This window comes from Myotis myotis, unplaced genomic scaffold (genome assembly GCF_014108235.1).
Source record: "Myotis myotis isolate mMyoMyo1 unplaced genomic scaffold, mMyoMyo1.p scaffold_m19_p_11, whole genome shotgun sequence".
In the NCBI taxonomy this organism is placed as follows: Eukaryota; Metazoa; Chordata; class Mammalia; order Chiroptera; family Vespertilionidae; genus Myotis; species Myotis myotis.
In genome coordinates, this window is record NW_023416315.1 from 63,829,815 (window position 1) to 63,843,490 (window position 13,676).

Genomic DNA, 13,676 nt, shown 5'->3' on the forward strand with positions numbered 1-13,676 from the left:
CAGTCAGCTACAGCAACAGACACAGTGATCTCACGCCTTCTGCTCCAGAAGCAGTCCAGCCTCAAGGGCAGGGGACGCAAGGGCTAACTCATATAAGCAGCCATTTAATCCAACTCTGCAGAGGGGTCAGCAAACTTTTTTGATAAAGGGACAGACAGTAAGTGTTTTAGGCTCTGTGGGCCATATAGTCTGTGGTAACCACTCAACTCTGATGTTACAGCACTAAAGCAGCCACAGAAAGTACACAGAACAATTAGTGTGCCAGTGTTTGCATAAAACTTTATTAATAAAGCGAGCAGTGGGCTGGATTTGCCCACCCCTGCTCTACACCAACGCAGTCAGCCTGGAATGAACTGTGGAGCTTATTCGATTTCCTTTGAGTAAAAATAAGTGAAACACTTCGAGAGTTCCTTGGCTGCTTTGGCCTTCAAGGTCATAAAGAATCAGGTAAAAGGTCACAGGTGTCTAACCTTGGGGCAAGAGCACTAGGAAACCTAGATCACTGACCTGGAACAGTAATCACAGACACCCAACTCAAGAAAGGGAACACAAGCCAATGGCTGAGGAGAAGAACCGTGCAAAAAAAAAAAAAAAAAAAAAAGGAGAAAAAAAAGAAATGCAATGAAAGGTGGCAGGGAGGCACTTAGAAATGGAGCTGAGTGATGGCTAGAAATGTCAATAACTCCGTGCTGACTGGTGTCATTATAAACACATTTAAGGAAAGTAGGACTATCTGGTCTCAAGGTAATGTGGGTGGGGAGAATATCTGAAATATAAAGAAGAGACTTGTCTGAGACTGTGCAGGCTCCTCATGAGAAATGGATGAAAAGATTACAATCCTTTCTTCACTCAAAATAGAGAAAGACAGGCAGTAACTTCTGGGCTGGCTACCCATAGCCAAGACAATATACTTTATTCACAAATAGGGTGTCACTTTTCAGGACCAGGCACCCTGCCCCCGCTTTCTGTCCCCTCCCTGGCAGAGGGCTGACCTAGGGGCAGTGTCCATTACAGCCCTGCCCCCACTGCACACCCTTCTCCAGTCAGTTTGCTCCATTTGTGGGAGTCCAACGGTGGCCAAGCCTCTGTGGGGCCTGCGCAGGGGCCAGGAGGTACTGTGAAATCAAGGTGGCTGTGTGCTTCTCTTTTCCTATCTGACAATGAAGATTTATAGTAATTGGGGAAAGCATGTGGGGGGTAGAAAAATTCTGGCTCAAAATGAGATAAAAAAATTTCAGAGGGTGGGGTAGGGCAGGGTCAAGGACAATCACATCTTATAATACCTAATTACATACGGAGCTGAATCTGATTATCAAGGGAATAGGAGGAAGGTGCAAAACACCAGTTTAGCCCTGGCCAGTGCTGCAAAGTGGTTAGAGTGTGAGCCTGCATGCTGAGGTATCACGGGTTCGACTCCTGGTCAAGTGTACATACCTGGATTGCAGGTTCAATCCCGGCCCCAGTAGGGGTACGTGTGGGAGGCAACCAATCGATGTGTCTCTTTCACATCGATGTCCCTCCCTCCCTCCCTCCCTCCCTCCCTCCCTCCCTCCCTCCCTCCCTCCCTCTCCCCCCCCTCCCCTAAAAAATCAATGGGAAAAATATCCTTAGGTGAGAATTAACAAAAAAACCCAACCAACCAACCAACAACCAAACAAACAAACAAAAAAACACCAGTTCAACTGTGGCCATCACAGCAGCAGCTTGGCTACAGAAGAGTTTCTGGAGTGGAACACGGCACAATGGAGACTGCCCTGAAGGTAAGAACTTCGGGAGGTGGGAAGCTGTAGACCCACACTCAGGCATCCATGAAATTACACTACAGTACTTTCTCCTGCAGGTGGGAAGGGCCTCTGCAGCCAGGAGTACCAATGCATCATCACATTTTCAAGATAAATCCTTGAGGGGTGAGGGAAGGAGGGCAAAAAAAAAGTTCTACAGAAAAATTTAGGGGAAAAAAGTGAAGGTACTATATAGGTAAAAGCACATGAATAAACCTATAACAAAACAAAACCTCTCTTCATTCCTACACTGTTCAGAAAACAGTTTTCATATGTTACATAAAGGAAAATGCCCAGAAGAACAGGCTATAATTGGTTCCTTTAGTCAAAATTCCAACTTATCCTTAGTTTAGGCCACCCTTGTCTTTCCTCTATATAAAGACCTTTCAAAAGAGTCAGCCCAAGTAATCATATGAGCAGCTAAGAAAATGCAGAAAAGTTCTTTAGTAAGAGGCCCCGACTTAGGGCTATGAAAGACTGGGATGCTACAAACAAGAAAGAGAAATATCAGCTTTGGATTAGACCAGTGATGGCGAACCTATGACACGTGTGTCAGAGGTGACACGCGAACTCATTTTTTTGTTTGATTTTTCTTTGTTAAATGGCATTTAAATATATAAAATAAATATCAAAAATATAAATCTTTGTTTTACTATGGTTGCAAATATCAAAAAAATTCTATATGTGACACGGCACCAGAGTTAAGTTAGGGTTTTTCAAAATGCTGACATGCTGAGCTCAAAAGGTTCGCCATCACTGGATTAGACTAAGGATCTGCAAACTCACTCACATGCCTGGAGCATCAGAGAAGATGGAGGAAAATTTTACCTTTTTCAACAGTCAAGTATCAGCAAATATACAGACAAAGGTAAGTTCATAATAACCATGAGAGAGTAAAGAGCTTTGGGCCTTCACTCCTCTTACTGATCAGTATTCTCTCTGACCCCCTTGTGCTTCTGAGTATCACCAGGGGGCCAGAAACACGATCGGGAGGAAAAGTGGCTGGGGAAATAAGAGTTGAAAAAGAACGGGAAAGAAACTTTAGGAGATGAGGAAACACAGGAAGATGACTAAGGTGAAAAATGGGAGGCAAAACAATAGTGTGATTTAGATAGTAATTTATGAGGATGTTACTAGCAAACGTCTCAGAGGCAATCCAACACAGTGATTTCTTTCCTCTACCAAAGAACAACAAACAGACATCTGTTGTTCCTTCCTCTGCAATGTCTGTAAGTCATGACGTTGAATGGACTAACCTGCTTTCTCCAACATGCCACTGCTCTGTACTGCCTTATCCAAAGGCCAAAATAGAGAAAAATTCTACAATACTGGCCCCTTCTACCTAACCCCTGGGCCACTTCAAAAATTGTAACAACTACTGATGGACAACTGGAGTGTTTGAATTCTTGAAAACTTCTCTAGCAGGGGGCTACCATTAACTGATAAAAATTCAGGCTACAGTGTGTAGTTACAAAATAGAGGGAGGGGAGGGACCATACCGTCTTCACAAACATAAATACGTCTGACCAAATACAAAGCAGGGGGCAATGTGAAACTGATGCGACAACTGAGGGTTGAGCCCTGCCCCTCACTGTACAGATGGCTGGGAGATGTGAAGCAATACCAGGTGGTTGCAGCTGGTATTTGAGAACTGGAACCCATATCTCTCAGACTGAGAATTCAGAATTTCTGTTGCCATGCCACTTGCACAAAATGAGAAAGCAAGAGCTAGAGAATACCAAAGAGGTGGTAACCAATAGCAGAAAGTGGTGGTTTTCTTGAGGCCAGGCTAGTCTAATACAGGGTGTCCCAAAATTCACACAAGAAGTAATTTTGATAGAAAACACAGGTTTATAATTAAAAGTTGTAAATTTTTTATTGATTCATAAAGTATACAGTATAGGGTTATGTATGGAATAGCACATCAGGTAAATGGCCTCCACAGCTTTGCTGGCACATATGCAAAGCCGTGGTCTTCATTGTCCCTGCTCCTGGGCCATAATTGGTACTTGGTAATGCTTACCAAATTGAAGGGATTGAAATCAAAGGGCAACAGATATTAGAATCTGATTCAATAAACCAAGTAAAATTAGGCTTTTATTTTTTGTTGTTGTGGTTAATGCTCACACAAAATTCAAATCTTGCGTGAATTTTGGGACACACTATATAACCATCTTGAGCTAGCCTGTTCTTCAGTACCTCTCACACCTAATATGTTCGCTGGTGATTCAAATCAAAATGAGAGATGCTGGAGCTTATAAATAGGTACTTGTATCACTTAAAATCCCAAAGGAGCCCACATGTCTGATCTGAAGGACCTAAAACAGCGGTCGCCAACCTTTCGGACCTCACGGACCACCGGTTGGCGACCGCTGATCTAAAAAGACTTTTCACTCCTTCATGATAACCTTCAGGAGCCCATAACCTTTTAGCTCTGTGCATATTATGATATTATAATGGATTTTATTATAAAAGAGGACAAAAGCAGATCTAAAATCCTAAGTCTGAGCCCAGCACACTCCTCCCACTGTTCTTTTCTTGTGCCCACCTAGCAAGATTGATTCATGGCTGGCACAGTCCTGGAAAGAAGATGGATCTGTTGACTATGACTTCATAAAAATGAACAGGTAGATGGGCACCACAGCAGATGAGAAGCCTAACTCCTGCCTGTAAGAGCCAGCCCAACAGGCAGAAACAGAATACAATTAAATTAAGTCCGAAAACCTGCTATAGAAAATGCAATTACTAAAAGATACAAATAAATGTTCAAAGAAAATTGGCCCCTGACAGGGTTAGTCAAGCTTCTAAATCCAGCTGGAGGCAGACGGCTCAGGCTAATTCGCAAGCAGAAGGAGTGCAAAGCTGTCAGCTCTGCATCAGGATGCTGGCCTGGTGATCAACATGCATCCCAGGACACCAGTGGTGAGGAGCAATTTTGGGGCAGCTGGCCAATGATTCAGGGCTCCAGGAACTAGGATGTGGGCAGACACCAAAAGGATCATGGATGTGGAAGGCTGAGCACTGGAAAAAGTGACAGGCTGGTCTCTGACATGGCAGAGAAACATGAGACCGAATGAACCCCACTTTCTCACCCTCTCATCCAGGAAGCAACTGGAAGAAGTCCTACCTCTCGCTGCAGCACCAGTTCCTTGGTGAAAAGCGTTGCTTCCTCACTGAAGGGCTCTCCCTCTTGCACCAAGCCTGGGAGGTTTCGGGCTCCTCTGGGGCATTCAATGCCTGTGTCAGGAGAAAAGGAGAATTTGTGATGAAAAGGGGCCACTAGGCTTAGTGTCCAGCAAGGACAGTCCCTTGATCACTTCTAATAAGGCAAGCATTAGATCAGAATGCCGTCATGTCTGAGACAAGGGAGAGTAGGAGAAGGGAATGAAGTCCGCCCCAGGTGGGAAAACAAACACCATCACAGCAGCTACACGGGAGAGGAGCTCCAGCCACAGCATCGGGAACTGTCAGGAGGACCCCGTGAGCTCCAAGTTGGATGTGCAGGGAGCACACACACACCCACATGTGGGATGAGTCCTCGTCTTGGACTCCTAGTCCTTATAGTCCTGGTCTCACTGCTTCGACCATCACTTACATGAATGGCTCTTACCTAGACTCACTGATAGTCCAGCCGTTCTGCATCCTGAGAACCATTCCGCTGACTCCTAGGCATTTCCTCTTTACTATCTGATTTTCCCATCAAGTTCACGTGTTAACTCAGTGTTATTTTCCTCTTCAAATAAGCTTTCCCTTCTGTCCTCTGGCTATATTTTAGACAATAATATCTTCAGTTTTTCATTCAGAATCAGATGAAGTATCAGGTGTCTGGAGTTAGAGAGACCTAGATTCACATCCTAACTCTATCACTTAGCTTTGTGGCCTTGGCCAAGTTACTGTACCATTCAAAGCCTCCCCTGCCCTAACTGCAAAGCTTCACAATGGTGGTGGTGTGAACTAGGGATATAAAATACTTAGCACAATGCCTGACACAGAGAAAGGGTCAATACATTTTAGCTCTTATTAGTTGACCATTATTATCATTATTACTCTTAGCAGTTATCCAAGCTCAAGATCTTAGTCATCTTTCATTCCACAACTAGCCTGCAAGATCCATGAGCGCAGAATCGCATCCTTCACACTTCTTTGTATCCAGAAACGTATTCATACAAAACAGGTGCTCAATATCTAACTCAGACTGCCTTTCTTCCTTGCTTTGGTTTAATAATTTACTTTGCAAATATATTTATTACTCACAGTGCTCATCTCTGACAGGCCATGAAATGGGTCGAGTTTTGATGTACAAATTAGACTTGTAAATATATTCCCCCAAATCAGATTGCTGTAAAAAGCTGAACTAATCTAGAGCCACCGGAAAAGAAAACAATCAAATTATGGGGAGGACACATTTAGGGCCCCTGTCTGATTCACTGCTGGTCACTCCTGCACCATAAGGCAGAATTGTGAGTTGTTCCCTCTCTCCTACAAGCAGCCTCAGTTGGGGGAACAAGCGATGTGGCACAGGGAGGCAACGCAGCAGAGCACCCAGGCCACGGCAACACCTGCTGGGGAGCCTTGGGGAGAAAAGGAGCCACTGCAGGGGCAGAAGGTACCTCTCCTCAGGATGAAGCCAGGTGGCTGTCATGTTTCTGGCCACAGCACAGACTCAAGGTCATAAGGCTCAGAGGAAGAGGAATTGTTTATACCTTGGGTTTCCAGAAACTCAAGAAGAGACCTTTCTCTCCAAGCCTCAAAGCCTCACAAAAGGAGTAACATCAAATCAAACCAAATGCTAGACAGGGAGCGCACTGCAGCGGAGAGCCGCTTGAGCTGGTGGCCAGGGCTGTTCTCCCACCCAAGCTAAGATGGGACAGCTGAAGGTCCCATCCAATTGTCACACAGGTGAGAAGACCACCGGGGCTCATGCCTGGCACTCAGTGCTAGGCTACACAGGGAAGCGAAGCTTATTTTGTAAGACGATAATAAACTCATAGAGCCAAAGAGCCTGAGATTAACCTTGGGAGAGATGGGGCTGGAGTAAAATGGAATGAAAGATAGCCCATGGTTTTTACAATACCAACAGCCAAAAACACTTCGTTTTATATCTGCAAGCTAAGCAAGAATAGAATTGTCAGAGAGAAAAATAAACAATTCTATTAAACTTTTTGGTCACATAACCATAGATACAGCATTACTGCAGAAACAAGAATAATGCTAAAATAAGCATTTATTTCTACCCTCAGCAGCCATTTGGGTGGGCCGACTGGGGTGCTGCTGGTAAGGCTACTGTGAACAGGGGCCTAGAATTGGGATGAGGCTAGGGCAACTCACCAGGCAGCAGGGACCAAGGGAAAGAACTACTAAAAGGGCACAAAAGATAACTGAGTCTCACTGGTTAGTAGATGTATACATCCTATTCCTCTGTCACTTTCTTGGTATTCTAAAATCGCAAAAGATCCCAGCAGCTCTCTCCGAATCCTGGGAGACCACCGAGTGATTAAATCCAGAAAACAAGATGGCTCAATGAACCCAAGGAGTTAGACACGTCAAACTGAAATGTCCTCAAAACATCTTTCAGAAGAGAGTCCTCTGGGCCAGTGGTGACCAAAGCCCAGCCACTCCGTGCAGAGTAGATGGAAGGCCAGGGGCCTTTGCTATGCACTCCTCTGCTTTCCAACAGCTGAGCTCCAGCTGTGCACTATGAGGAAGCCAACGCAGGCAGTTTTCCTGCCCTTTTTTAAGTAGAAAAAGTAAACGCACCCACGCATATCAATTCCTGTCAGGCAGGCAGGTAAGAGAAAGAAGAGGAAGAACAAAAGCTGCTTGAGAACAAGAGTATTATTATGTCTGCTTTTATCATTTACTTCTTTTCTTCTGGGTGGACTCTTTTCTGAGGTCTCCCCTTCCCAGTCAAAACCTGTCTCCCTGACACATCTCAGCTCAGGGTGAGATGTGGCTTAGCTAATGCTACTTATTACGCCAGACAGACAGACAGAAGATGCATCTTAAAAACAGACCCAGTGGAACAGGTACCAGAGTTACACCCAGGCACAGGTCTAGAAGAACAAAGGGGGAAAATCAACACTTGCCGAGTACCCACAGTATCTAAGATTTGGCATAAGGCTCTGGATCACAAAGGCAGTAAGTGGTCTACATGAACCTTAAACTGTCAGATGCTGACGCCATTGAGAAAAAGGACAGTTTTGGAGTTGAACCACACTGTCACCAGGGGGTGATATATCCCACAATGGAGAGCAGGCAGGAGAGTCCAGGGCCCTGAGGCACTCCATTTCCTGTTGGGGAGGAGCCCAGGAACAGCTGGTGCTCAGTTGAGGAGAAGGGGCACTTGGCACCCAGGTGGTCATGGTAACTGAGTTTCAGGCACTGTCAGGCTGGAGCACAGAGGCCAGTTTCTAGCTCTGGGCAGGGGAATTCCTACATACAAGGGGAAGCCCTAGGCAGAATACCAAACCGGGACTCAGAAACATGGACTGGGCAGGGGGAGGCAGAATCTGTTATCAGCCCAGGGGTCAAAGACAGGGCCAGGATAGCAGGAGGGGTCTGGTGACATCGAATATTAGAAATCGATGCGCCAAGCTAATTTTGCACATGAAACATTGTGCAGACGATAGGTCTTCAAACTTTTATTTTTATTATAACCCATATATACACATGTACATATGGGTATATACACATGTACATATGGGTATATACACTTTATATAACAAAGTTTCCACAAAATAATGGTTAATCTTGACTACATGTGCTGTGCTCTGTCTCTCTTCTGTTCTATTTCATTAAAGAAAAAAAAAGAAAGATGGTTATGACATTGAATTGATTTGAGAGGGCAAGACCTTCAGCTTGAAAAACACTGGTATAGACTGAGGCGTGGACACAGAAGGCCGGCAAGGACGGCCTCCTTGGAGAATTCAAAGGCTACCCTGAGTGCTTAGTAACCAGCTTCTGGACTTGCTTTTGTGTCCCTAGGGATCAGCGGACAGGGCAGGAAATATGCTGCCCACTAAAGTAAAAAAGACAGGTATCACCGCTGAGAACCAGGGAGGACCGTGCTGTCAGCAGGAAGAGTCCTACTGCCCCCCCTTCCCGAGAGCTGGGTCAGGAGGCGAACCCAGTCCGCGCTGCACCTTTACGCAAATGACTGCAGTACTGGGCAGGGGACCCTGGTATGCAGCTCTGTTACCAATATAACACACTTTAAAAAAATAAAAACACAAAAGATCAAGGGAAAGAAAGCTGGGTCCTCAGGAAGCAAACCGGAGGCTGCAGTTGCTGAGCTGGGCAGGCCAACATGGAGCAATGGAGAGACCCCACGGTGGTAAACACAAAGTGAGCCCTGGCCGGGTGGCTCAGTTAGTTGGAGTGTCATCCTGTACACCAAAAAGGTTGTAGGTTTGATCCCCAGTCGGGGCAAGTCCAGGAACGAGGCAACTGACAGACTGATGTTTCTCTCATATCCCTCTCTCCCTTTCCTCCTCTCTGCCCTCCCTCCCTCTCTCTATCTCCACCCCCCCAAAAAAAAAAAAATCAATAAAAACATATCCACGAGTGAGGATGAAAGAAACACACAAAAGGAAAGGGAGCTATCAGTGGAGGTCCAGAGCTGCCCCGCCAGGTGCGGAATGCCGTGATTCTGAGCGTGACTGTTTCCACTAACAGCCGTCTTTGCAGATAACGCGCCGTGCGGTGCAGTGCTCCCTGCTGATAAGGACGCATTAACTGCTGTGCCTCACACACACAGGTGCAGGTCAACAGTCAAACTTCCCCGACGCTTCCCAGCCATTCAAAAACCAAAAATATTTAAATATTATAAAAAAAAACCCTGTACCTAAAAAACTCCCATTTTCCTTCCCTATTATGGGATGTGCCAAAACGAAAAGAGACACCAGCCTGTGGGGCCCTCTCAGCTGACCTCACTCAGGCAGACACAGAAGAGCAAGGCAGACAATTCCACCCTCCTGGTCCACATGCCTCCAGGACGCTCTAGAGCCCTACAGACCGACCTGCCTATCGGTGAAACTCACCGTTATTCTCACCTTTTCTATGCTTTCTGGGTGTAATAGTTAAATAAGACTATTAAAAACAAACACACACAAGACAAAGCAAAATGAGGGTTTCCCTCAGCGTGTCTGGTTTAGGAAGAGAGGATTCGGCATCAGCTGTCAGCACAGGACTGTTAAGAGTTTCTGTTCTGCCACTGACCAAGTATAAATCCTCTCCGGCCTCATGGCCTCTGTGAAAAGAAGGCACTCCAAAGCCTCCCCGGCCATAAAATCCTACAATTTTGGTTATGCCCTTTCAAGATTCCTCACCCAAGGCCTGGCTTGTGGAGTATAGGGTGCCTCTTTTCAGTTTAAAATGCTGGGGTACAGAGCATTCTATTTTTTTAAAAAATTATATATTTAGAGACATTGACTAATGAGGTCAATTAACACAAATACTTTGGTCAGTCAGCTTTGGAAAAGAAGTACAAATTCTTGTTAATGGTACAATAATTGCCATAGAAGAAATTCTATGTGTAAGAGTCATGTTTACATTGCATGTTGAGTTTTATGATAACTAAGCCTCTGGGCTCAGAGTGCATTTGCTTTTTCCTTTATTGGGAACTAAAGGGAAGTGTGGTAAATCTGCCTTTGCTAGAAGTGACAGTTTCCCAATGGTACCTTGTCCAGCAAACAAGACCGGGCATTAGGCAAAGAAAACAAAAGTCTAGTGGAAACAGTAAGAATTGTGCTTATTGCGTGTCTACCGTGTGCTCATTCCACATCGGACATTGCCCAGGGAAGGGCACAGGAGGGATGCAGACATAATCTTTGCCTTCTGCCTACTTCGGATACCTAAAATGCCACAGTTCACCTCTCAGACCTTCCCTCACTCCATATGTATCAGTACCTACTCTGGGCTAGACACTGTGCTGGAAGATGAAAGCTCAATGATGAAAAAGAAAGACTCTGTGCCAATGAAGCTTAATTTCCATCATGAAAACATGACTTTCCTCTGCCGTTGTACAAGATGTTATTGGTGACTGAATTCACCATTTGCCTGTAGGTTGCAGAGCATTAAGAAATAACACGTGATAACTGGATTATGCTAGGCACATGCATGTGTGTCTAGGGGACTGCTGGTAGATGGATCAGACAAGTCATTATGGTACTCACCATGCCACATCCCTTGTTAAGTGCAGCCTCAAGCATCTTTGTTTTCTAGCACATGACCCTGGCCTCTGCCCTCACCACAGGTGGGGATGGAGGTCGGAACAGAAAGTGGAGAATGACAGGGAGGGCGGAGAGTTGCTACTGCCCCACCTGAAGGGTAGCCTGCAGCCAGGCTGCCAGTGGCAGGGGGGTGGGGTGAGAGCTCTGTCCAAATAGAAAGGGAGGTATCAGGTGAGAAAGGTGTTTTCTGGAATCTGAACTGGACTATGTATAAAACAAGCCCATCGGGAGCTAGAGGAAGGGAACCACCTTGCACCAACATTGGAGCACGAACACTGGATATCTACAGAAGTCCTGGAACAATCGCAGGCCCACAATCACCCTCCGGGTTCCAGGGTCTGTGAGATCTGACCTAACCTTGGAACCCGTTAAGTTTCATGGATCTTCCCCTAAATCTGCTTTCTCCCCTCACTGCTACATGAGCAAGCCTATGTGAGAATAAAATAATCCAACTAAAACTATTTGCTTTGTAGGATGGGTACTGTATCAGATTCAGATTTTATTCTTTCTAGCATCCAACACACTGCCTAGCACACAGTGCCACTGTAGATCTTCAACAAATGTTGAATGAGTATTAGTGAGAAATACTTTAGAAAAGAGGCAAATACAGAGAAGAAAATGGCTAATGAACTGTCAAGGTTGTAGACCTTAGGAGAGGGGCCCACAGAACCCATAACTACATACATCCCACTTTCCCATAGTTACACAGCACTTCAAGGAAGAAAAACAAACAAACAAAAAACCTCCAGCGACACCCACTTACTTTAAATTAGCACACTTGAGAAATGCAGGTTAAGTACAGAGAGGAGGTGGCCAACTCTGCCCAGCAATGCCAGGGAGCCTGAGGCTGGAGCACTGCAAAGATGCTTACTTTCCAATATAACAAAGGAGAGAACAATTCGCATTTCTGACCCTATGTTTGGCTCTAGGAAGCTGTGTGGCCACATGGAAATGCAGAAAACGAGAGCACATTTAAAGAGAGCGATAGAAAATGACTCAGGGGTAGGAGGCCTAGCTTTAAAGGAAAGATAAAAGGTGCCAGATCTGTACAGCTCGGTAAGCAGTGACTAAGGGTGACATGATAGTAATCTGCAAATATCTGAAAGGTGTAAACACAAAAAGGAGGGGAAATGCTTAGCCTGAAAACAGGGGGTGTAATTATAAGGAAAAGAAAATCTGGACCAAATACTGGAAAAAGTTAGCATGGGGATGACTACTGGGTTATAAATAAGTTTCCCAATGAACATGAAAATGCTATTTTTGATTCTAAAGCTGAAAGGTGGCTACTCAGCTTATGTGAAAGCAGCCCAGACCAGGGAGCTGTGATTTTATTTTCTATATTTAGGGAAAGACTTCTTTAATAAGAGTTAAATGTAAATATCTCTGCTTTCAACATTGCTCCCTTAAACTTCAACACAATTTTTGTTGATTAAATCACAGAGGAGACAACATGGCTTCCGATGGGACTTTGAAAACAAAAACAGGCTTTATCTGCTAGCATGTGCCACATGCTTGGCTAGCAGATAAAGTGGAGCTGAGTCTAGAGCAGGGGACAGACAGCTGGGAAAGGGGCAGTAGACTAGCTGATCTTATCTAGCGGGGCCCCTTCATGCCTGGTCTCTAAGAACCCAGGTAACCTAGGTAGGAATGCTGGACTACGCTGTACGTTTCCCAGATCGGAAAGTATGGACACCTCTCCCATCTCTCTCTCCACACGGTCCCTGGAGTAAACATCAAGGACCTGGGAAAGCACAGAACACCAAAATGAGCTCCTGCCACAACAACTGCACCCCATTGCCTTTGCCCGAGTGCCTGTTGCTGCAGCTACACAACCAATGATTCACAGGCTCTCGGTGGAGATGTTTACCCCCACATTCAGTGAGCTCCATCTTTACACTTTCCCTTGCCACCCTTCCCCCACCAAAACACAAAACAATTTTTTTTAAAAACCTCCTACACATACAGAGTAAGATACTTAAGTGATATATGTAGCCCAAGAAAAGAGCACATTTATTTAACTATGTCCAGGTCAATTGAAAACATTCTTTGGCATTAAAAAATATTTAGACAGCTAATCCTTATCTAAGCATCAAGCACTAAGCCCAGAACTCAAACCATTGCTACACAATGCAGAGGAAGCCAGGCCTTCTGCCTGACTTTAAGAATGTGGTTATCACCTAAATATACAGGGAAAGCCAAATCAGTTCACATTGTCGGTTCTCAGAAATGTAACACACCTCACACCCCGAAAGTTTGCTCCTACTTCTGTCTTATTCAAGTTTTAAAGCAGAAATAATCTGAAAGTCTCGAGTTGCAAATGCTGTTAATGAAATCAGTTAACAATTGAGAACTGCCACCTCCCCACTTTGGAGCAGCTTGTCCTCCATTTTCATGTTCTCAAAATAGCCCCGAAGAGCAAGGCAAACGGTAAACCAGTTGGCTCCTAAGAGTTCATTCTACATGGTATGAGGCCTCAATTTGTACTGGAACATTCAGAAATGAAACAAGGATTTTGCATTGTCTCAAATTCTTTATTCTTTCTCTTGTTCTCTAAGCCTGCTACTTTCTTACCTCAGGGGAGATAGGGTCTTGTGGTTTCAGTGATCAGAATAACGGGATAAAAGAAGAATGAACAAATCCTAATGAAAGGGATCAAACTCCTCAG

The 13,676-nt window shown here is 44.9% G+C and overlaps 1 protein-coding gene across 1 annotated transcript in view; it reads right to left on the reverse strand.

The window, feature by feature from the left end:
* Window positions 1-13,676, reverse strand: part of SND1 (staphylococcal nuclease and tudor domain containing 1) — a 456,936-nt gene that overhangs the window by 99,127 nt on the left and 344,133 nt on the right. The window contains exon 16 of the mRNA XM_036328783.1: window positions 4,909-5,018. Coding sequence (XP_036184676.1) covers window positions 4,909-5,018 — 110 coding nt within the window. The remainder of the gene's footprint in view (window positions 1-4,908; window positions 5,019-13,676) is intronic.